Source organism: Chiloscyllium punctatum, chromosome 8 (genome assembly GCF_047496795.1).
Source record: "Chiloscyllium punctatum isolate Juve2018m chromosome 8, sChiPun1.3, whole genome shotgun sequence".
Classification (NCBI taxonomy): domain Eukaryota; kingdom Metazoa; phylum Chordata; class Chondrichthyes; order Orectolobiformes; family Hemiscylliidae; genus Chiloscyllium; species Chiloscyllium punctatum.
In genome coordinates, this window is record NC_092746.1 from 51923504 (window position 1) to 51948934 (window position 25431).

The 25431-nt window shown below is 40.4% G+C and overlaps 1 protein-coding gene across 12 annotated transcripts in view; it reads right to left on the reverse strand.

Moving 5' to 3' along the window:
* invs (inversin) overlaps positions 1-25431 on the reverse strand; it is a 282226-nt gene that overhangs the window by 128754 nt on the left and 128041 nt on the right. For all 12 annotated transcript variants that reach the window (XM_072575544.1, XM_072575542.1, XM_072575547.1 and 9 more), the window contains 2 exons: positions 24814-24923; positions 11472-11643 (listed from right to left, as the gene is read on the reverse strand). In XM_072575544.1, the coding sequence (XP_072431645.1) occupies positions 11472-11643; positions 24814-24923 (282 nt within the window). The remainder of the gene's footprint in view (positions 1-11471; positions 11644-24813; positions 24924-25431) is intronic.

The following is a 25431-nucleotide window of genomic DNA, read 5'->3' on the forward strand; positions in this document are numbered from 1 at the left end:
AAAGCCTTTATTCATTTAGAAAGTAGTCTATGCTTTGATTTTTCCTACCAAAGTGCACAATTCATACTTTCCCACATTGTATTCTATCTGCCATTTCTTTGCCCACTCTCCCAGCCAGTCCAAGCACTTCTGCAGCCTCCCTCTCTCCCCAACACACCCTGTTCCTCCACCTATATTTGTGTAATCTGCAAACTTAGCAACAATGCCCTCAGATCCTTCAGATAGTCTATCTATGTATTATGTATAATAGTTGTGGTCCCAACACTGACACCTGCAGAACTCCACTCGTCACTGGCTGCTACCATAACATGGCCCGATTGTCAGCCATTCCTGTATCTATCCCAGTACCTTGCCTCTAACACCATGGGGCCTTACCATATTTAGCAGCCTCCTGATCAGCATCTTTCAAAAGCCTTCTGAAAATCCAAACTGATCATGACCACTGGCCACACCGGCCCTCCGAAGAGTAACCCACCTAGACCCATTCCCCTACGTTTACCCACAACTAATGTACCTAACACTATAGGCAATTTTGTCAGAGATGACCGCCCCCCCCCCCCCCCCCCGTACCCCCTTGATGAAACCATGCTGACTTAGCCCTATTTTACCACACACTTCAAAGTACATTGCAATCTCGTCATTAATAATGGACTCTAAAATCTTACAAACAGCCAAGAAACTTTAACATCCTTTACTGAGCCTTCGTCCCCATTTGGGCGGCACGGTGGCACAGTGGTTAGCACTGCTGCCTCACAGCGCCAGAGACCCGGGTTCAATTCCTGCCTTAGGCAACTGTCTGTGTGGAGTTTGCACATTCTCCCTGTGTCTGCGTGGGTTTCCATTGGGTGCTCCGGTTTCCTCCCACAGTCCAAAAATGTGCAGGTTATGTGAATTAGCCATACTAAATTGCCCGTAGTTGTTAGGAGCAGGGGTAAATGTAGGGGAATGGGTCGGTGTTGACTTGTTGGGCCAAAGGACCTGTTTCCACACTGTAAGTAATCTAATCTAATTAATTTTTCCCATAATTTTGCATGCAAATAAATCTACGCCCAACACTCACTATTTAACATACAACACTAGTTCTGCAGTTCGCAAGGACTTTGGTCACAGCATGATTCAGGCAGACCCCATCCCTTTGGAACAGTTCCATCCATCCCCAACACTGGTGCCAATATTCCATGAATTCAAACCCATTTCTCCCACACCAATCTTTGGGCCACACATTTACTGTTTTAATATTGTTGATTTTGCGCCAATTAGCTCGTGGCTCAGGTAATAACCTAGAGATTAGCACCTTTTAGTTTCTGCTTTTCCCTGTTGCTCATATTCCTTCATCAGAACCTTTTCTTCTTTCCACCTATACTATTAGTACCTATGTGGACCACAACAACTAGATTTTTCTCCATCCCACTCAAAGTTCCCCTGCAACCCAAATGAGATTCTTGAACCCGGGCAACAGACAAGCATCACCGCCTTCGGGGAGAACCGTTCTATTCCACTGACTATACTCTCCCTGATTACAGCTAAATTTCCCTTTTCTCCCCCCACTTGAATGTTGTTGTGTCCCACAGTGCTATGGTCATAACATCCCTACAGTGTGGAAGCAGGCCATTTGGCCCATCAAGTCCACACCCATCTTCTGAAGGCATCCGGCCCTATCCCTGTAACCCTGCATTTCCCATGGCTAATTCACCTAAACTGCACATGCCTGGACACCATGGGCAATTTAGCATTGTCAATCCATCTAACCTTCACATCTTTGGTCAGTTTGCTCATCCTCTCTACAGTCTCCATTCTCATCTGCACAGGGAGCAAGAATCTCAAAACCTGTTAAACAAGCTCAAGGATGGAAGCATCTTCAGCATTACCTCCTGGATTCCTCTACCTGACTTGCTCATAGTCGCACATTCCTGTCCCTGACCATTGACCGAAGTCAAGGTAGTTAATTTAAGGTGCGTGATTGCCTCCTAAAACAGAGCATCCACGTAATACTCCCCCTCCCTGGCATGTCATAGTGTTCGGAAGTTCAGACTCCAGTTCATCAACTGTGAGCTGGGGCAGCACGGTGGCACAGTGGTTGGCACTGCTGCCTCACAGCGCCAGAGACCCGGGTTCAATTCCCGCCTCAGGCAACTGACTGTGTGGAGTTTGCGCATTCTCCCGGGTTTCCTCCAGGTGCTCCAGTTTCCTCCCATAGTCCAAAGATGTGCGGTTTAGGTGAAATGGCCATGCTAAATTGCCTGTAGTGTTAGGTGAAGGGGTAAATGTAGGGGAATGGGTCTGGGTGGGTTGCTTTCGGAGGGTCGGTGTGGACTTGTTGGGCCAAAGGGCCTGTTTCCACACTGTAAGTAATCTAATCTAATCTAAACAAATACTTGTTACAGGTGCAGTCACTCTGAATGAAAATGTGTTCACCAGCTCCCACATCAAGCACGTACAACTCATCACCCAACCCCGCATCTCTATTTTATTTACTTAGTTCTTAATGTGCTTTTTGTTCAATATTTCCAACTGTAACCTGTAAATGTTTCTTCTATGAACCTTCAATCTGAAAGTAAGCTTTAATAGATAGTCAAACTATCAAGCTCTTACCAACCAATGAATATATGGTTTTCCTGAAATGTCACTCTTTATTTTGTGCTGGGCGCTGATTCCGGGTTTCAATTTATCCCGTTAAAGAAACTTACAAACTACGTGCTAGAAAAGCAAGCAAACAGCACCTCTTCCCCTCTCCATCAAATTCCCACACTGACTCCAAAATCTCCAAACCATTTACTCACTCGGGCTGTGTCTCGCTCCCAATGTGATCTCTCCTTCCTGACCATGCAAAGATTACTCTCACAAAGTCTACTGTGAAGGACTATTTGTGGCTGGCAGCAATTGTCTTGGTGCAGAGTTGGGCTGTACACATGCAGCCAGTGGCAGAATTCAAGATGATTCTGGCAGCGGCAGGTACTTTCTCTGTTGGTGAGTGCAAGATGTGATGAGAATGGTGCTGAAGAGGTCTGATGCAGACATACTGAGGAGAACAGCAGAACACTGAATGAGATACTTGTGAGAGCTCATTAATAGAAACTCTCCATTATACTCCTGAAATTGACATTTACCTGATTTTTGGTAAAGTTCAGCTTTTGGTTACCATCATTGAGACTTGCTGTCAATTCTGGATCTGTTAATTGAATTTTAATTCTGCCAGCTGAGATGTGAACCCTGACCCTCAAAGCATTAGCCTTGCCCTCTGGATTATGTGTCCAGTGATATTACACAATCTCTTGTTTGCTGTAATAAATATTCTTCAATACTTTCTTTACATGTGCAACTATTAATAGAGCCATACAGCGTGGAAACAGACCCTTCGGTCCAACCATTCCACACCGACAATGTTCCCAAACTAAACTAGTTCCACTTGCCCGAGTTTGGCCCATAGCCCACCAAATCTTTCCTATTTGTGTGTTTATCCAGATGTCTTTTAAATGTTGTAACTGTATCTGCATCCGCCACCATGGACACCATGGTGGCTCAGTGGTCAGCACTGCTGTCTCACAGTGTCACGGACCTTGGTCCCATTCCACCCTCGGGCAACTGTCTGTGTGGAGTTTGCACATTCTCTCTGCATCTGCGTAATATTCCTCCAGATGCTCTGGTTTCCTCCCACAGTCCTAAAATATGCAGATTTGATGGATTGGCCATGCTGTATTGCCTATGGTGAACAGGAATATGCGGACTAGGTGGATTAGCTATGGTAAATGCAGGGTTACAGGGACAGGGTAGGTGGGTGGACCTAGGTGGGATGCTCTTCGGAGAGTCAGTGCAGACTCGAAGGGCCGAATGGCCTGCTTCCACACTGTAGGGATTCTATGATTCATCTGACATTCCACACATGAACCACTCCCTATGTAAGAACGTTGTTCCCATGTAGTTTTTAAAACTTAATCCTCTCAGTTTAAAACTATGCCCCCTAGTTTTGAACTCTCCCATTCTTGCTATTCACCTTATCTATGCCCATCAATTTATTGAAACATTGTCCTTTAGTTTATAAAGGACAAAGAAAATATGGTTTGATATGAAAAGGGGTGTCCATGTACATCTGTGAATATCTCTCTTATATAATCTTAGCTTTTGTTGTCATAATCGAGATGCTGGCAATCTGCTGTGGATTTATATTTAAATATTCAATGTGCTCTGTTGCTGGTTAGAATTAAGGTATTTGGCAAGCAATCCCTTGCTGTTTAGAAGGTTTGGCGTGATCAGGTATTTTACTGGCAGGTTCTGATTCTTCCTAAATCCAAACTTCAGCCTTTTTCCCTCCTTTTAAGAAATAGATGCTGTCATTCTGTTAAACAAATAGCATTTAAGATGCCAATAACAGCAAGACAATAAAGAGCTGCTGTGTCAGCATGGCTTGTTTTTTCCACTATCAGTCATTCTGATGCTGTTTGCTTGTTTCCCACTTCAAGTACACAAGTTGTCTTGTAATCAAGATATTCAATGTTGGAGTCACAGTGATCAAGGGGATTCTCAGGCCAAGCAACTACAAAAACGTCTTTGTCTGTGCAGCTAGCCCAGCTACCGTCATGTCCAGTAACTGACGACAGCACTGTGGAGTGGCTCCTGCAAATGTGCTACTTGTTTCCTACACTAGGGAGGAGGAATTTCACTTTCACCATTAACCTAAACAATGAAAAGCTTTCAGTGCTGTCAGTATCTATGGATAGATGGATGGATTGAATTTCTTAAGGCACAATATCCATTTGTCACCATGGAGCTAAGCAATGCTAACAGAAGCAATGAACACACCCTATTTTTATTACTACACACTTTTTCTGAGAGAAGCTAAAGACACAACATGCAGCTGCCGCAGTTTTGTCTGTTACCAAAGGGGGCATCCTAACGCTTCCTTAGTACAAAGAGAATAATGTGCAAATATCTCGAGGTCGAAACTGAGAAAAAGATGATTACGCACATTACAAGGACAATATAGATCACAAATCAAATTGTCCTGCATTGGCAGGCTGATCAGAACAAATATTACACAATAAACCTAATTAGCACACCCTGACTTTAGTAAAGCCTTCGACAAGGTTTCACATGGTAAAAACAATGACTGCAGATGCCGGAAACCAGATTCTGGATTAGTGGTGCTGGAAGAGCACAGCAGTTCAGGCAGCATCCGAGGGTAGACTAACTAGTAAAGTTAGGTCACATGGAATTCAGGTTAAGCTTGCCAATTGGATACAATTGGCTCATTAGTAGAAGACAAAGAGTAGCGGTGGTGAGTTGCTTTTCAGATTGGAAGCCTGTCACCAGCGGTGTTCTGTGGGAAGCGGTTCTGAGTCCTCTTTTGTTTATCATTTATATAAATGATTTGAATGAGGACATAGAAGGCATGATGAGTAAGTTTGTGGACAACACCCAAATCAGTGGCATAGTACACAGTGAAGATTTCAAAGGGATCTTGATCAAATTAGTCAATGGCCTCAAAATGACAGATGGAGTTCAAACTGGATAAATATGAGGTATTGCATTTTGGTACAACAAACAAGGGTAGGGTTTATATAATTAATGATAGGACCTTGGGTCATGTTGTAAAACTGAGGGACATAGAGGTTCAGCTGCATGATTCTTTTAAGTTTGCATCGAATGTAAACAGGGTGGTTAAAAAGGTGTTTGGCATGCTTGCCTTCACTGCTCAGTCCTTTGACTATAGGAGTTGGGAAGTTACATTGAGGGTGTACAGGACATTGGTGAGGCTTCTGGAATACTGTGTCCAGTTGTGATCGTCAAGTTATAGGAAGAATATGACGAAGCTGGAGAGGGTTCAGAAGAGATTTACCAGGATGTTGCTGGGGTATGCAAGGCTTGAGTTATAAACAAAGGCTGGATAGGCTGGGACTTTTCTCACTGAAGCATAGGAGGTTGAAAGACGACCTGATAGAAGTTTGTAAAATAATAAGGTAGAGATAGAATTAATGGGAGTTGTCTTTTCTCTAAGATGGGGGATTTCAAGACTAGGGACACATTGTTAAGGTGAGAGGAGAGAGATTTTAAAAAAGATGAAGGGCAAATTTTTTATTTTACAGAGAGAGTGGTTCATGCGTGGAATGAACTTCCTGAGGAAGTAGTGGATGTGGGTACAATTAGAACATTTAAAAGATATTTGGATAATTATACATGAATAGGAAAGGTTTCAGGGATATGGGCCAGGAGCAGGCAGGTGGGGCTAGTTTCATTTTGGATTATGATCGGCAAGGACTAGTTGGACTGAATGGTCTGTTTCCATGCTGTATGACTCTATGATAGAAGATTTTGATTGCAACATGTCATTTGGTTCCCCAGTGATCCTATCAGTAAGGCTGTGGCATAAAGCTTGGTTTAGATTTTAATTATTTCTTTGCCTTCCTTTGTGGAGTCTTGCTTTTGAATTTTAGTTGTTATAAGGTAACTTCTAAAAGTACAGGTTAGACTACTTTTGTGGAAAAGACATACATTCACTGCAGAGGTTGGGTGCATAGTTCTATAGGAGAAAGTGAGGACTGCAGATCCTGGAGATCAGAGTCGAGTGTGGTGCTGGGACAGCACAACTAATAATAGTCCTAACCCAAACAAACAACACCCTGCTATCTTTCCAGGCAATGGGCAGATATTCTCTTAAGTCATCAGTTCATTTGTAATGAGGTCAAGGGGTTTCAGTTGCTTTCATCTTACTCAGAGAGTAATAGGTATTGTCTCCCTTTAAGTAGTACACCATTTGAATTCATAACATATGATTGTGGATCTGAAGAAGATTAAGCAAATGAAACAATGACAATAAATTTTATAATTTCTTTGATAACGAGATAAAAATATTCCAATGTGTTTAATGGGAAAAAGTAGGGTAATTTAAAACTAGGTAGAAGAAATAAACAGAATGAGCTAAGAACATTACCAAAAGTTTGGTTGAAAAGATAAGCACAGTTAAGGTTTTCAAAAGGGATGAAACAGAAAAGTAATGATATTTAGGTAATGAATTCTAAAATATAGGATTCTGAGACAACTGGTCTGTCACCAATATTGGGATGAATAGAAGGAAAAATGAACAATGAACCTAAGATTGAAGACAAGGTTTCATGAGGGGACATGAGGCTGGAAGAGGTTGCAGGTGTAAGGTGTGATGAGAAGCTGTGCAGACAACAATAAAAATTTTAAATTCAGTTCACTTGCACACAAGAATTCACGATAATCTAACAAGCATAGGCTTACTGAGTAAGCAAAACTTATTACGGACACTGCCAATGAAATAGATACCAATGGATTCTTATCCCCTGATCCTTAAAAAAAGGATGTTATAATCAATAACTGTAGTTCAGTATTTGATAATTAGCAATTAATTGTAAATCCTGTGGATAAACCAAGTGCATGTAGATATAAATATCATTATGGTAGGAAGGGGAAAACTTTAGGAAAATCTGTATTTAATGGAGCCAAATACATTCCTAAGAAAATGTCTCCTACACTTAGAATCAACCATCACAGGAGGAAGACATTCATGTCTACACTAATTCTTTGAAAACATAGCTCCATAGACCTATATTTTCCCCGTAGCTGTGCAATTCTGTTCTTTTTGAGATGTACTGAAAACTCTTTGCAAGTTACTGGTGAATCTGCTTTACTTTCAGGTACAGCATTACAGATCTTGCAACTCAATGCATGTATCTAAAGAAAACTTCACTCATCACTCTTGCTAATTAATTAAATTCAGCAGGACTAGATAACAAACCCATCAGTTAAAGCAATTACTTTTTATTTAGCCTGATCATAATCCTTTATAATAATCATATCTGCTGAAACCATCCCTGCTTTAGGAATGGCAATAGATCTTCTCAAAACTCACTAAGATCCTCATAACAAAAGAAAGAGGAATAGGAGAGGCAATTCAGCCCTTCAGCTTGCTCCACCACTTAACACGATCGTGTTTGATCTCATCTTAGCCTCAATTTCACTTTTTTGTCCACTCTCTACAATCCACTACTCATTAAAAAAACTGTCCGTCTCCTCAAGTTTATTCAATGCCACAGAATGCATTATACTCTTGGATAGTGAATATTACAGATTCACAACGCTTTGAGGAAAGTAGTATGGAGTATGGCAGTATAGTAAATGGTATGAATTTATTCTCTACCTCCCCATTATCCCAGCTTTATCACAAAAGAAGAGAGGGAATGTCTCATTAACAGTCATCCATCTTTCATCACTAGTTACAGTTTTATTAACCTTTTTCTCCCACAAATGTAGGATCTACTTGTCAGCTCAATTTTTATTTGCTGATGTGATTTTTTAGAATAGTTAATTAAAATGTTGCCTCAGACCTATTCCTTTGTAAATTCACATTCTGCTTTCTTGATCCCAAACACACTAACTTCTGCCTTTGCAAGAGTAGAGCATTGTGCAAATTACCAAAATTGACACTGAACTGTCAAATTTGTAAATATCCTAATTTTATATTCGGAGAACCAGAATTTCAGTTCATAACTCAAGCGTGCAATTCACAACAGCACAGTGAAGTGAGACAACACAAAAATGACGTAGACAAAAAAAAATGTTTCTTTTTCACAAAATCAAAACATGTATGCTAAGAAAATATGGGCAAGAGGAGAAGATTTAGAATTAGAATGGGATGAAACGCTGATGAAAATGGGCTCAAAGAATAGACAACATTCATGTCCAAAATAACTTTTCTGATCTTAGATGTAATATCTAACCATAAAGTTGGCTTTTGAATTATTTTACAAGCTGTTAAAATAGCAGCTAAAGTTTACAGTGAATAAGGTTTACAGTTGAGATAACTTCAGGTTTGGTCCAACCAACACCACTAAGATGTATTTTCTAGTTTGACAAACTTTGAATCAAATGTTTACAGAGCCAGAAAGGCTATGTGCATTTGCCAAATGACACCAGAGACCTGACCTGATTTCCACGTTTTGCCTTGAACCATGCACCAACTACTTACACTGGGTGGGGATGGCGTGGTCCTTTTGAAAAGATAAAATACACTTTTGAAAAGCAAAGATGATCTTTAGAAGAAGAACTAAAGTTTGCTTTGGGATTGTTAAGGGTAAACAGGAATGTTGCAAAAAACAGAAACGATCAGTAGAACTACCAAGCTGTCAAGTCACTTAAATCCCCAAATCCTTCAAGTTCAAAAAAGCCCGCTGCAGCTGCTTGCAATCTTGCTAGCCCTCAGCTGACATATGCCTGAGGACGATCATTGAGGATCAGGTGCTGACTGACTGATTCCACAGCCTATTATCATCACAGTGGGGAGTAGTATTTACACAAATGACTGACAGCTCTAAGTGTCTATAAAGGCTTTGTGTGTGGCTATGAATAAAACGTTTGCTTTCATTAAGAATTAAGTATTTGAAAAAATTAATTGAATGGGCTTTCAAATATTCTTTTCCTTAAAAAAAAGGTGAGAAATCTGCGATAGACACATAGGACCTTATTTTATTTCAATTCACCAGGGTTCCTGAGGGCAGTCTACGGTGGATACTTGTTTAATTGAAATAAAGGGTGTAAGTGAAAGGTGTGGTGGGTGGGGTAATGGGTTGGTTTGAATTGGCAAGAGGCTAGCTGCCGGCAATAAAGGGCAGTTCTATTAACATTATGTTTACAACTGAAGGCTGACTCCAACTGGCATTATAAAGGAAGACTTTCAGGCATGTTTACAATGTGTACCAGAATTCTGTGGATTGCAGCAACGACTGATGAAAAGATTATGAATCAAATGAGGAAGAAACTCAAAACTGGCATTCAAGCTTCTGAAGCTTTCAGATAATGCATTTCAAAATTTAGCAGGGTAAGTCAGATGCAATTCTATGCCTACAGTTTTAATTAGAAAATGTCATTCCTATTGCAATCTGAACCCGATCTGGATAGAAAAATATGGCTGCTACGAAGAATGAGATGGAACAGCTGTGGAGTCTCATCAGACATCTTTCCTGGTTAGGCACACAGACTAGAACAGATGAAAGTCCTGGTGTGTTGAAACTTATCCTGGCCACAAAACAAAATCAAAGGGGGCATCTTGAGAGTTAACAGAACTTTAAAAAAAATGAAAATAGAGACAAGTATACTAAAGTTCCCAAGCTTGAGTGATTCCAAAATTATTACATTAATCATTTTTTAAAGAGGTGCCTTGCATGCAAGTTTTGGTGACGGATTTTACAGTTCCGGAAGGATTTGTGAAAATCCTTGCTTTTAGAAAATGAGAAAAGTTAAGTGCATGTTAGCTACTGAAACTCTGTCTCTAGTTGATGATATTGACATGTCTAAGATCTTGGAAGAAATATTATATATAAAAAGGACTGAAAAACAACCCTAATAGAACGTTAGATAATTGGTCGTTGTGGACGGGATGGAACCATTCGACACAGCAGATTCGCTAACAACGATTAGCCACTGCCTTTTGACCACCGAGGACACTTAGCCACCGCCCATTGGCCACTGAAGACGATTCGCTGTCGCAAGTAAGTCGTATATTTTGAATATTGGTGGTATATAAAATTGTCGTTATATTGATTAAGGTAGTGTTTGCGTTGTTTCAGTAACAACTTATTTTCATTACAGGAGAGTTTTTTTAAGCTTGTATTTTTGGAACAGGAATTTTTAGTATGGAAACAGAAATTATTAGTAAACGTGGAAATAAGAAGTTTTACCATGATGGTTTTATATATATATACTTTTGATAAACTATCCAAGAGTGATTCAAGTATTAAGTTTTGCCGATGTAGTGGACGGATCCACATATTGTATATTGTATTTTAGCAAAAAGACTTGATGGGGTTCATCCGATATTGTATATACTTCTACTAAATAAGCAGCGTTCAACATATGTATGTTTGAAATGGTGAAGTCCTTGGTACCTAATCCCAGACCACAGTATGTCCATTGTGACTTTGAGCAGGCAGCTATCAGTGCTATGACAGAATGTTTTCCTGAAGTTAGAATTAACCAATAAAATGATATTTATTTTACCTTTTTTTTATTAATATGTAGTATGTAGTTGTATAAATAAAGGGGACTGAGAAGTATGAAAGAACAGGCGGGAGGGAAAACAATCAGTACATATATATACTTCCGGTGGCGAATAGTCTCCAGAGGTCAAACGACCCCAGTGGAGAAACACTGGCAGCGAATCATTGGCGGCGAATCTGCCGTGGCGATTCATCACTAACCCGTTGTGGAATAACAACCACTTCACAAAAAATATACATGAGAAAAGTGAGGTTTAGGATAGATAAAACCAGCTTAAAGCAGGTACTGGAGAGGAAGAAAATCTCTAAGATTAGGTAGGTAGATGATAGTCATCAACTATCATCAACATAGGCCATTTGATCCCCCCAAAACTGTATGGATGATAACCAAAGTGAGTACATGCATAAATAGTTTGTCCACTGTAAAAGTGGCTCAATGGTTTAAACCAGAAAACTAACCTGTTCCCCCGTATTTATCTGCCATATTGATGTCAATGTCTGATTTTATTCTTAACATAATTCGAAGGACATCATCACTACCCTTTCCTGCAGCCCACATAAACGCTGTCCGTCCTTCCAGGTCTGGGTCATCTTTCACTGATGGATGCGTCAAGAATACTTCAACAGTCTCCTATGCAAGAAAAAAATTTAAATCAATTCCACAAATTTGATTTCAAGTTTATATAAACTACCTTTCAGCAATCTCTCATGAACACAGCTCCTTTTTCATTGGACACCACCTCCTAATAAAAGGCTGGATTTCAAAGCACTCTGCTGGAGGAGTGGGGAAAGCCCTAAGTAACAAATTACAGGCCACTTAGGTGTCTCTTGCTGCTTGTGCTACTATTGCACTTGCAACATGAAAAGGTGGAGACAAGGCACTGCAGTGCAGGTACTTTTCACTGCACTCACAGGTGACAGAGAAAAAGGGATGACTTCTTTTAAGGTAGCCTTTGTGCCCATCAGAGGAAGATCATTTCTCTTCATGCATCCAAAATCTGGTCAAAAAAAAGCCAAGACCTCTCCTCACCTTGCCATTATACATCTGGAAACTCAATCTATAACACTCAGTTCGCAAGTAAAACAACTGAAATTGATAACCAAATTATTCCTTCAAAAGCTATAAAGTAAAGAAACTGCTAAAATGTTTTCTTGAATCTCTGAGACTTAAGAGTGCCAAGATGTTTACATTCCATATCAATGCTTTAATAGATCAGAACAAAATAACATGTGAGAAACTGACAGATGTAATAGTTAGGAACTTAGAGGTGGAGTTCTGCCTGAGAGCCAAGAAAATCAGAAAATGGAAAATGAGCTAGAAACTGAGGATAATGAAACAAATAAATCAAAACGGTATATTGGCTAAGACAAGAAATAGAATCTCAGCAAAATAAAAGCAAGATATTTCCAGGAAAAAAACAGGAAAAGGGGTAGAATATGGAAAAATGAAGAGGAAGAAAAGGGAAGAGGAGAGAATTCCAGGCAACAAAGAAAGATAATTTAAACTGAGGCAGCTCTGGCAAAGGAAGGAGACCAAAATCTGATGACAGAATGAAACATAACTCAGACTCAAGTTTGCCCATTTAATTCCCAAGTCAGGAGAAGCCAGGAAGGAAAGGGAGGTGGTGGTGCTCTGATATTTAAGGATGACATCAAGGCGGTAGTGAGAGCTTACATGGAGAAAGAGGTTGAATCAATGGAAATTAGAAAGGGGACTTAGCCTATGGGCAACCAAATAATAATATCATGGTGGAGCAGGCAATTAAAAAAAAGTAACTGATGCATGTAAAACTGGTACTGCAATTATCATGGGAGATTTTAATTTACATATTGATTGGTTAAACCATGTCAGTCAAGGCAGCCTTGAGGAGGAGTTCATAGAATGTATCGCGATAGTTTCTTCGAAAATCACATAATGGAACCTACGAGGGAACAAGCTTTCCTAGATCTGTGTAATGAGACAGGAAAAATTAATGGTCTCATATTAAGGGATCCTCTTGGAAGAAATCACAGTATGGTTGAATTTAAAATACAGTTGGAGAGTGAGAAGGTAAACTCCAATACCAATGTCTTGTTATTAAACAAAAGGAGACTATGATGAAACCAGGGAGAAGTTGGCTAAGGTAGACTGGGAGCAAAGACTATGTGGCAGGACAATTGAGGAACAATGGAGGACTTTCAAATCAATTTTTCACAGTGCCCAGCAAATGTATATACCAGTGAAAAGAAAGGACTGTAGGGAAAAAGGAAAATCATCCATGGATATCTAACAAAATACAGGAGTGTATCAAATTGAACCTATGCATTCAAAGTGGCAAAGATTAGTGGGCAACTAGAGAACTGGGAAATCTTTAAAGGTTAACAGAAAGCCACGAGAAAAGCTATAAAGAAATGTAAGATAGATTATGAGAGTAAACTAGTTCAGAATAAAAAAACGGATAGCAAACATTTTTAGAAATATATAAAATAAAAAAGAGTGGCTAAGGTAAATAGTGATCCTTTAGAGGATGAGAGGGGAGTTTTAATAATGGGGAAATAAGGAAATAGCTTAGGCATTCAACAAGTATTTTGTGTCAGTCTTCACAGTGGAAGACACAAATAACATGCCAATTATTGATGACAACGTGGCTGTGGCAGATGAGAACCTAGAAACAGAAATTCTTATTATCACTAAAGAGGTAATGTTGGGGCTAAAGGTAGATAAATCTCCTGGTCCTGATGGAATGCATCCCAGGTAAATAAGAGATGGCGGGTGAAATAACAAATGTGCTTGTGGTAATTTTATCAAAATTTCTGGACTCTGGGATGGTTCCAGCAGATTGGACAACAGTAAATGTGACACCACCGTTTAAAAAAGGAGGTAGACAAAAGTCCGGTAACTACAGGCCAATTAGCCTAACTTCTGAAGTGGAGAAAATGCTTGAATCTATCATCCAGGAAGAAATAGTGAGAGATTTGGGTAGAAACTGTTTCATCAGGTGGATGCAGCTTGGTTTCATGAAAGGCAGCTGATGTTTAACTAATTGCTGGAATTATCTGAGGATATTACAAGCGCAATGGACAATGGAGAAATGATGGATGTGGCGCATCTGCATTTCCAGAAGGCTTTCAACAAGGTGCCACACAAAAGGCTGCTGCATAAGGTAGAGATACATGGCATTAAGGATAATGTATTAGCATGGATAGAGATTGATAGAACAAAATGTGCAGAGGACACAAAGTCTGCAGTGGGATGACAGATAGGTTAAGTGAATAGGCAAAGGTCTGACAGATACAGGACAATTTTGTTAAATGTGAGGCCATCAATTGTAGTAGGAATAACAGCAAAATGGATAACTTAAATGGCAAAAAATTGCAGCATGTTACTGTGCAGAGGGACCTAGGTGTCCTTCTGCATGAATCATAAAAAGTTAGTTTGCGAGTGCAGCAGTCATTAAGGTGGCAAATGGAATATTGTCCTTCACTGCAAGAAGAAGAGTTTAATAACAGGTAGGTTATGTTGCAGCTGTATAAGGTGCTGGTGAGGCCACACATGGAGTGCTGTCTACAGTTCTAGTCTTCTTCTTTGAGAAAGGATATAGTGGCACTGGAAGGGATGCATAGGAGGTTCACTAGCATGATTCCAGAGTTGAGAGGGTTGTTTTATGAGCAGAGATTGAGTAGACTGGGATTATACACATTGAAATTTAGAAGAATGAGGGGTACCTTATAGAAGTATACAAAATTATGAAGGGAATAGATTAGAAGCAGAGAACTTGTTTCCACTGGTTGGTGAAAGTAGAACTAAGGGGCATAGCCTCAAAATAAAGGACAAGAGATTTAGGACTGAGTTAAGGAGAAACACCTTCACCCAAAGGGTTGTGAATCTGTTGAATTCCCTGCCCAGTGAAGCAATTGAGGCTACCACGTTGAATATTTTTAAGGCAAAGATAGCTTTTTGAATATTAAAGGAATCAAGAATTATGGTCAAGCCGCCAGGTACGTAGAGCTGAGTCCACAAAAAGATCAGCCATGATTTAATTGAACAGTAGAGTCGGCTTGAAGGGCCAGATGGCCTAGTCTTGCTCCTATTTCTCATGTTCTCACGCAAGTCTGATGAGGAAGAGATGAACATCTTCTTCATTTCTTTTGAAAACTTAGCACAGCAGTTAATGTGACCTGCCCATTATTAGTCACTGCTGCTTCAGAGCTAGATGATAGAGAAAGCTCACAACGTTTACTCCCTCGTACCTGACGAGAGGGCCATTGACTACAAGGCAGCAAAAATATGTTTTTTTAAGTACATAATAGATAGTGTCAGAGGTGTACAAGCAAGAATTCAAAACCCTGAAGAATTGGCCTGCCTAAACCTACTTGAATTACAAACAACCTAAGCAGCTTGCTTTTGACACTAAGTAATCTAATCTAATCTAATCTAATCTTCACCAGATGCTATGGGCACTTAAAATTGAAGCCATCTAACAAATCTTCATGAGGTCATTCTGTCAGAAGATTTCAAAGGCTCCATATCCTTTCCAATTCAGATTCATATTGATGAACGGGGACAGCAGAGTTCAAGCAGGTTGCAATTCTGCCTAACAGATGGCACAGGTTTATGGTGAAAGGGGAAAGATTTAGAAGGGACCTAAAGGACAACTTTTTCACAGAGGGTGTATGTGTATGGAATGAGATGCCAGGACAAGTGGAGGAGACTGGTACAATAACATTTAGAAGGCACCTGGATGGGTCTATGAATATAAGGGTTTAAAGGGATATGGACTAAGTGCTGGCAAATGGGACTAGATTAATTTCAGATATCTGGTTGGCATGGACTTGGACTGAAGGGTCTGTTTCAGTGCTGTACATCTCTATGACACTGTGACTCTAAATACTCTTAAACTCAGGTAAACTGAATTTTGGAAGCCATCACAGACCAGAGAGAGATTAGGGCGAGGTAAATACCTTGGAGACAAATTGGAGAGCAAAGGGAGGCCAGGCAGAGAAGACAGAACTATCTCTGATCATTAAGACAAGGAAAATTTGAGGATAGACAGATAGGAATTTGCCCCAAGTGCTTCCATCGCAAAAAGACCAAGCATATAAAGGAAAACTGTTGGTTCTGGTGTTGCCCAGATACTCAAGCTGCAGGACCAATGTTTATGGCATTAAGGATGGTCAGGCAAGATTGTGGACTAGGACAGCTGTCTCAAGTTTGTATCGATAAAGGAATCTGTATTCCCCAAAAAAACAGATGTTCACAAGTGGGGAAAGTAAAAGATTTCCACTGGTCAGCAAATAAAATTATAATGTGCTGTTTGGGAAAGAGCAAAGAGGTGGTATTGGCTAAAGTTTAATTTGAGAGTGAATTTGTTATGTTCTAGTAACATTTGGGGCATCTCAAGCATGCCAATACCATAAAGGATAGTTTATTTGGGAAATGAGTTGACTGATAGCAAAACAAATGTCAAACAGAAAAGAACAACCCAGAAAGGCTGGAGAAAGCCAGCAGTAAGCAACAAGAAATGCCAAGAACCAAAACAAGTTTGGAGGTTTGTACTGCCTTTAGAAGTGCCACTTGAATTAAACCAGCAAAGAGAGGTCAAACCAGGAACCAAGAGATTTGGAAGGCCAACAACAGAGATAAAACTTGTAAGTTTGACGTAGCCTATGATACGTCGGTCAATGTAAAAAGAGCTGAATTAAAGACAGATGTATCAGAAAGGGTCGGGACATTTTAGTTTCAGGTTCTAGACAATAAAACCTCAACATTGGCTCTCCTTCCTCTTTGATCTATTTGCTAAGTTTAATTAGAATGTGATAGCAAGGTGCTAAAAAAACATATTTTTAAAATTATTACAGACAACTAAGAAAGCAGTTTAAAAAAAAAGGGCATCATGATCCCCTCTCCTGTTTGTAATATGGCTCACGATCAACCTTTCACACAGGAGCGAGTAATATGGCACTTCGAGTAATCCAGCCCAATGATCCAGTTATTGCCAGTCTCAATTCCTCTAGATTTATCTTTTGTTTCTTTTCTCGTCCCATTCTGTTTATCTTGCACCATTAGATTCTTTTACATTAAATCCCAACTACCCTCCACTCTAATACAAATGGCTGATCCAGATTTTCCAAGTTATTTTTCCACTGTGGATGAGAGTTGCGCATCAGGAACTGCCAGGAAAGTTCCCGTTTCTGATCAGCAATTTCATATTGTCTTGAACACTCGAAAGGTATACATTTATATCAGAGAATTTGGAAGGTTCAGTTAAATAAACAGTTACTCAGGAAAGGTTAAGACTATTAAATACCAAATATAAGCTTCAACTGAACTCTCAATATATCATACACAGGCCAACTCCACAGACACTTTACAATTCACAGATTCTGACCTCCACTGCACCCACCTGGGATCTAACAACTTCCTCCCCCCGGGAACTGACAGCCCACTCTCCACCTCAGACTCCAAACACCCTTTCTCCCCCGGAACCCAGCAGCTCACTTCCCCTCTTAGGATGGAACAGACTCACTCTCCTACTGGATCAGGCACATCCCCTGCTCTGGAATCAAAAGCTCCTTGTCAGAAACACATAGCTCTTTCTTAATCTGCACAATCTGAGCACAATTCCTATTCCTTGGAAATTACAGCCTCTACTATCACTATTTGCTTCAAGTGTAACATTCCTAACTTTCTTTAGCTCATAATAAGGCTTAAACCTGAAACAGCAACTCTGTTCCTATTTCTGTCAGACCTGCTAAGCATTTTCACTTTTTGACTGCAGATGCTGTAAGTCAGAAGCAAAAACAAAAACTGATGGTTAAGCTCAGCAGGTCTGGCAACATCTGTGAACAGAAATCAAAGTTAACGTTTTGGGTCTGGTAACCCTTCCTCAGACCTGATGGTAGCTTGGAAAATATCAGTTTATATGCGGAAAATAGGTTGGGATTGAGTCCAAAAGAGAAAGAAGAACAGTTGGACAGACAAAGTAGCTGTTGATGAAGACTGTTCGTGGTTAACAATAGGTAATGTGTAATAGCAGACTATGTGATACCTAGCCCTGGGGTTGGGTAGGGGGCTAGGACATGGGAGAGTTCAGGCCCTAAAAATATTGAACTCAATACTGAGTCTAGAGGGCTGCAGGGTCCCTAAGCGGAAAATAAGATGTTATTCTTCTAGCTTGTACTGACCTTCGCTGGAACACTGCAGCAAGCCTGAGATGGAGATGTTAGCTAGGGAACAGGGTGGTGTGTTAAAGTAGCAGGCAACTGGAAGTTCAGGGTCTTTTTTGTGGGCAGAACATAGATGTTCTGCAAAGCAGTCACTCAGTCTGCGCTTCGATTCCCCAGTGTAGAGGAGACCACATTGTGAGCAGCGAATGCAGTAGAATAGATTGTGAGAAGTGCAGGTAAATCGCTGCTTCACCTTGAAGGTATGTTTGGACCCTTGGATACTGAGGGATGAGGTAAATGGACAGGTGTTACACTTTGAGCAGTTGCAGGGGAAGGTGAGTTGTTGGGGGGGGGGGGGGATCTGGGGGTCTGGGGATGTTCGGAGTGAAGGAAGAGTGGACCAGGGTGTCCCAGGGGGAATGATCCCTGTGGAAGGCAGATGAGGGAGGGAAGGAGAACATGTGTCTAGTGGTGATACCTCGCTGTAGATGGCGGAAATGGCAGCTAATGATCTTCTGAATGTGGATGCTGGTGGAATGGTAGCTAAGGACAAGCTGTTGTGGGAGTTAAGAGTCAGGGGTGAAGGCAGAAGTGCAGGAGATGGGTTGCAAGAGGGGAGTGTTGGGAGTGAAGGAAGAGTGGACCAAAGTTTCCTGGAGGGAACGGTCTGTGTGGAAGATGGACAAGGGAGGAGAGAGGAATACTAACTAGTTCTCAATTTCGAGCCAAGTTGGTTGTCAGCGAAATAATTTATGTCTTATGAGAGTTAGTTGAGGTTGAAGTAGTGTGTGGACAATGGAGTTCAGGGATGGTAAATGGGGTTAAGTTCTGACTTCTACTGAATAGCCATTTGTTCAATTAAGGTTGTCTAGATATTCTTGTTCCATATTTCCATTTGAATTTTTGGATATTGTTTTGTTTAGAGTGGACAGAACTTTAAAGCTGAATAGCTGATTTCATTTTTGGTGTGTTTAAGAATCTGATTTTGCATACAATTTGCAAGAATATTTTCAGCTTAATCATTTTGATAAGTTGATTGGGGATGGATGTTTGCAGGTAAAGGGATGTTGGAAAATGGGAAGCCTTCAAAAATAAGATAACCAGAGTCCAGAGATAGTATGTTCCTATTAGGGTGAAGGGCAAGGCACCAAGGTGTAGAGAATGCTGGATAACTAGAGAAATTAAGGTTTTGGTAAAGAGGAAGAACGAAGCATATGTCAGTATAGACAGCAGGGACTGAGTGAATCTCTATCAGAGCATAAAGGCAGATGATTAGATTAGATTCCCTAAGGTGTGGAAACAGGCCCTTCGACCGACCAAGCCCACACTGACCTCTGAAGACCAACCCACCCAGACCCATTCCTCTACACTTAACACTGCATCTAACACTACGGGCAATTTAGCATAGCCAATTCACCTAACCTGCACATCTTTGGACTGTGGGAGGAAACTAGAGCACTCTGAGGAAACCCATGCAGACGCGGGGAGAATGTGCAAACTCCACACAGACAGTTGCCCGAGGCAGGAATTGAACCCGTGTCTCTGGCGCTATGAGGCAGCAGTGCTAACCACTGAGCCACCGTGTATACATAAGAGGAAATCAGGAGAGCAAACATGGTTTAAGGAGAATCCAAAGGGATTCTACAAATACATTAAGGACAAAGAGTAACTAGGGAGAGAATAGGACCCCTTAAAGATCAGCAAGACTGCCTATGTGTGGAACCGCTGGAGTTGGGGGAGATATTAAAGTATTTTGCATCAGTACTTACTGTGGAAAAGGACATAGATGCCAGAGAACCTGGGGAAATAAGTAATGACACATTGAAAAATGTCCATATTACAGAGGTGGTGGTGCTGGACATCTTAAAACACAAAGGTGGATAAATCCCCAGGACCTGATCAGGTATATCTTAGAACTTTGTGGGAAGCTAGGCAAGTGATTGATAGGCCCCTTGTTGAGATATTTGGATCATTGATAGTCACAGGTGAGGTGCTGGAAGACAGGAGGTTTGCTAATGTGGTGCCATTAATTAAGGAAGGTGGTAAGGAAAAGCCAGGGAACTATAGACTGGTGAGACTGACATCGGTGGTGGGCAGGTTTTTGGAGTGGATCCTGAGGCACAGGATTTACATGTATTTGGAAAGGTAAGGACTGATTAAGGACAATCAACACGGCTTTGTGTGTGGAAAGTTTTGGCTCACTAACTTGATTGGGTTTTTTGAAGCAGCAGCAAAGTGAATTGATGAACTCAGATGTGATCTATATGGTCAGAAGTCACAAAACACCAGGTTGCAGTCCAACAGGTTTATTTGAAATCACAAGCTTTCGGAGATCCGCTTCTTTTCACTTTACCTGAAGGAGCAGCGCTCCGAAAGCATGAGATTTCAAGCAAACATGTTGGATTATAACCTGATGTCATGTAAATTTTGACCTTGTTCACCTCAGTCCAACACGGGCACCTCTGCATCGTGATCTATCTGGACATCAGTATAGGCGTTCGACAAGGTTCCACATAGTAGATTGTTTAGCCAGGTTAAATCACATGTACTCGAAGGTAGAAGAGAGAGGGTGGTGGTAGAGGGTTTTCTTTCAGACTGGAGGCCAGTGACCAGTGGGTATCCTGCGGGTGCCCCGGTTTCCTCCCACAATCCAAAGCTGTGCAGGTTAGGTGAACTGGCCATGCTAAATTGCCCATAGTATTCAGGGATGTGTAGGTTAGGTGCATTCATCAGGAATAAATATAGGATAATAGGGTAGGGGAATGGTTCTGGGTGGGATACACTTCAGAGGGTCTGTGTTGACTTGTTGGGCCGAATGCCTGTAGGGATTCCATGACTGGTGCTGGATCCACTGTTCTATGTCATTTGTATAAATTATTTGGATGTGAACATACGAGGTATGGTTAGTAAGTTCGTAGACAACACCAAAATTGGAAGTGTAATGGAAAGCCAAGAAGGTTTCCACAGAGTACATCAGGATCTTGATCAGATGGGCCAAGGAATGGCAGATCGAATTTAATTTAGATAAATATGAAGTGCTGTATTTTGGAAAGGCAAGTCAGGGCAGGACTTAAACACTTAATGGTCAGGTCCTGGGGAGTATTTACGAATAAAGAAATCTTGGAGTACAGGTTCATAGTTCCTTGAAAGTAGAGTCGCAGGTTGACAGGATAGTGAAGAAGGTATTTGATATCCTTGCCTTTATTAGTCAGAGTATTGAGTACAGGAATTGTGGCGTCATGTTGCGGCTGTAAAGAACATTCTTAAGGCCACTTTTGGGATACTGCATTTAATTCTGGTCTCCCTGCTATAGGAAACATGTTGTGAAACTTGAAAGGGTTCAGAAAAGATTTACTGGCATGTTGCCAGGGTTGACGGGTTTGAGCTATAGGGAGAGGCTGAATAGGCTGGGGCTGTTTTCCCTAGAGTGTTGGAGGCTGAGGGATGATCTTATAGAAGCCTATAAAATCATGAGAGGCATGGATAGGATAAATAGACAAGGTCTTTTCCCTGGGGTGGGGCAGTCCAGAATTAGAGGGCATATGTTTAAGATGAAAAGGCAAAGATTTAAAAGGAACCTTAGGGGCTTTGCATTTCATTCCTCAGCTTTGATATGCTATATATTTTCAAATTAATTTTTTTCTGTTCTTTTGATATTTTTGAAACAATCTGTGCAGATAGGTTATTACACACCTCAAAAGCAGGTGGGACTTGAACCTGGTACTCCTGACTCAGAGATAGGGAGATAACTATTGTGCGAGAAGAGCCTTTTCTCTGTTTACTTTATTCTCTTTCAGCCACTGACTTCCTTGTTATGCAGGTTACTAGTGGTGGATTTCTTTTTTTTAAACTGGTGCTTTCAGTTGTTAGCAACAATTTATTTTGAATTTTGAGACCAATCATTCATTTTAATATGCAACATATTATGCATTCATTCATCAAAGATAAATTGATGATCGATTGCATCAGCCGCATGGTCAGGAGGTGGTGAAGGAGATTTTGCCAGAGTGTTCGGACGTTGGGTCCAAGTGGGAATTCAGGACAGAGGGGGAAAGGAGCGCTTTACTTACATTTTCCTGCAAGAAATAAATTTGATGGAGCAACATGTAAGCAGAAGTAGAAGTAAAGCAAGGATCAATTTGCCTATCTGCACTGAAACCAATAGCAGTATGACATGTCAAATGCAGGGAAAGCAACTAATTGGTGAATAGATTTGGTCTGCATTACTAATCTTTAAACTGAAAGCAGTGTATTAATTTTGTGTTAATTCTGTAGTCTTTGCTTTTATTTGTTTCTTCTAAGTAAATACTTGTTGAGATTTCTTTGTCAAGTCATACTTATTCAAAGGGTAACAAATAGTTTTTATGGTTATAGTATGGTAGGTCAGAAAGGCCAAGTGTAGCACATGGTATGTCTGAGATCATGGACATATCATGGCCCAGACAAACACATCTGCAGGAACTGTCAACAGCTACACAAGCTTGAGCTGCATGTTTCAGAACTTGAGCAGTACGTGAAGTCGCTGTTATGTATCTGCAAGTCACATAACTAAATGGACAGCAAGAGGTCACACCACAGATTAGAAGTGTATAGGCAGAGAAGGAATGGTTGGCTATCAGGAAGTCTCAGAAAACCAAACAGTTAGAGTAGGAATCCCCAGAATCTGTTGAGCTTGTGATATTCCATTTTGAAAATTTGCAAAGGCAATGATTTCTTGGGGAGTGCAGCCAGACCCAAGCCCATGGCACCATGGTCTACTCAGTTGAACAGTGAGGAGGAAGATTGGAAGAGCAACAGTCATAGGGAATTCCACAGTCAAAGGTTCAGGCAGGTGTTTCTGTGGAAGTAAAAATAATGACATGATGGTATATTGCCTCTGTGGTCCTACGGTTAAAGGGGTCACAGAGCAGCTACTGGACATCCTGAAGAAGGGTTATACCCGAAACATTGACTTCTCCACCTCCACATGCTGCCTGACTGGCTGTGCTCTTCCAGCCTCCTGCTGGTCTCCTTCTGGGGAAGGCAGATCAGCCAGTAATCATGGTCCACATTGGTACCAATGACAAAGGAAGGAAGAGAGATGAGATCCTGAAGGCAAATTTCAGGGAATTAGGAAGGAAATTAATAAAAAAAGACATTGAGCATTAATATCAGGATTACTCCCAATGCCACAGACCGGTGAGCTTAAGAACAGGAGGACTGATCAATTGAACACATTGTTGCAGAAATAGTATAAAAGGGAGAGCATCACATTTCTGAGGAATTAGGACAAGTTCTGGGGCAGGTGGGACCTGTACATGTTAGACTGGTTATACCTTTATGGGACTGGAACTGAGATTTTCACAGGTCAGTTTGCTAGTCCGTTGGTGCAGGTTTAACCTCACTTGTCAGAAAGATAGGAACCTGTGGGTTAACCCAAATTGGAAGATTTAGTTTTAGGTTTTATATTTAGACTTTATTGACATTATTAACTCTGCTATGCCCTGTCACAATAACTGTGGCCCCATTACAATCTCAGTACAGAACGTAATAGACAAAATTTGCAAACTGATTCAAACTGGAGAGCAAGGTGTAGAGAAAGAGAGCAGGTGAATTCACAGCAAAAGATGTATAAGACAAGATAGATAAAATATTTTTGGCCAAATGACTGGCACAAGAAATTTAATATGCATAATAATTGGATACGGAGGATAAATGGACCAAATATATACTCCATGAAATATGCCAAACAAGACTGTACAATGGGGATCATAAAGGTGGACAACAGGAGTTAAACAGGACTTCATCATGTCCAGTCATTGTAGAACACTACCTTTTTTGTTTAATTATTCATTTACTCGATGTGGTTGTTGCTGGCCAGACCAGTATTTGCTGCCTATTCCTAATTGCCCTGGCGACAGTCATGGTAAGCTGCCTTCTTAGACTGCTGCAGTCTCTGCTGTGACGGTGAGAGTTCTAGGATTGTGACCCAGTGACAACAAAAGAATAGAAATATAGTTCAAGTCAGGATGATAAGTAGCTTGAAGGGGAATTTGGTGGTGGTGCTCCCATGTATCTGATGTTTTTGCCCTTCTAACCAACAAACAATACACTGTATAGCCAGATTAGTAGAGCACATGGTGTCATACGAATATTGCATATTGTTCTACTGTACTTTTAAAAAGAACTCAAATTTGATCCTAACCACAAAGAATGATTTAAACTCAGAGTGCTTCAGAAAAGAACAACTTCTAGTATCAACTAATTTATTTACAAGGTAACAGCAGAAAAAATACAGGAACTTACAACATTCTAGGCCATAAATGAGTTGAGATCAATGCAGTTCACTTTTCTGTTTCCTAACATTTGACTCAGGCAATCTATTTCACTTCAAAGTGCTTGCTTGATTTTACCTTGAAGATATCTAAACTAGCATAGTCAAAAAATAAAAATCTTTGACTTCAGTCAAAATGCTGATATTTGTCTGTTGATGAACTCTGGCGCCGATCTCAACAAAATTGCTGGGGGAGTAACATCATTTAACTACGAAGAAACAAATAGTACTTACTGAAAATGTTACCTGATCCTGTAATATTCACTCAAAATACTAATTCTGCACAATTTAAAATGGCAAGAAATGACTTTTTCTTTAGACTTTTCCTTGAATGGTACTTACAGCAAAATTGCTCTGAGCAGCATAATGCAGTGGTGTGGCTCCTTGGCTATCTGACGGAATTGTACCAGACTTGTTCCTTTCCAGTAGAAGGTGTCCAATTTGAGCATGACCTTAACACAGATATAAAATTATGATTAAAATACAAACACTTGAAAATAACATAAGTAAACAATGTACAGTCAACCAGAATTGTATAACTTCTAGGTTTTCAGAGTTACTCGTATTATGTTATAACAAAGACATCTGGCTACATTCTGGTTCATTCAAGGTTAAATCGAGGTATTTAAGAGGAAATTAGATTGTTATCTGAAAAGGAAAGATGTGCAGGGCTGTGGGAGAAGGTGGGGGGAGTGACAAAACATAAATTGCTCCTACTGAGATCCAGTGCAGATGAGACAGGTTAAATGGCCTCCTTTTCTGCTGCAATAATTTTGTTATTTCATGATAGAGATTTGTACATTCAAACACCATTTTGTATTTCAAAGATTTGACTTACATAGTAGAGAACCAAAATTAAGCATTTTTTAAGAATTATTTGATCATCAAAAAGTATTATACACTAACTAGTCAATATATTTTGGTTGCAACTACATAAGCAATGTAATTGTAAACATTTTT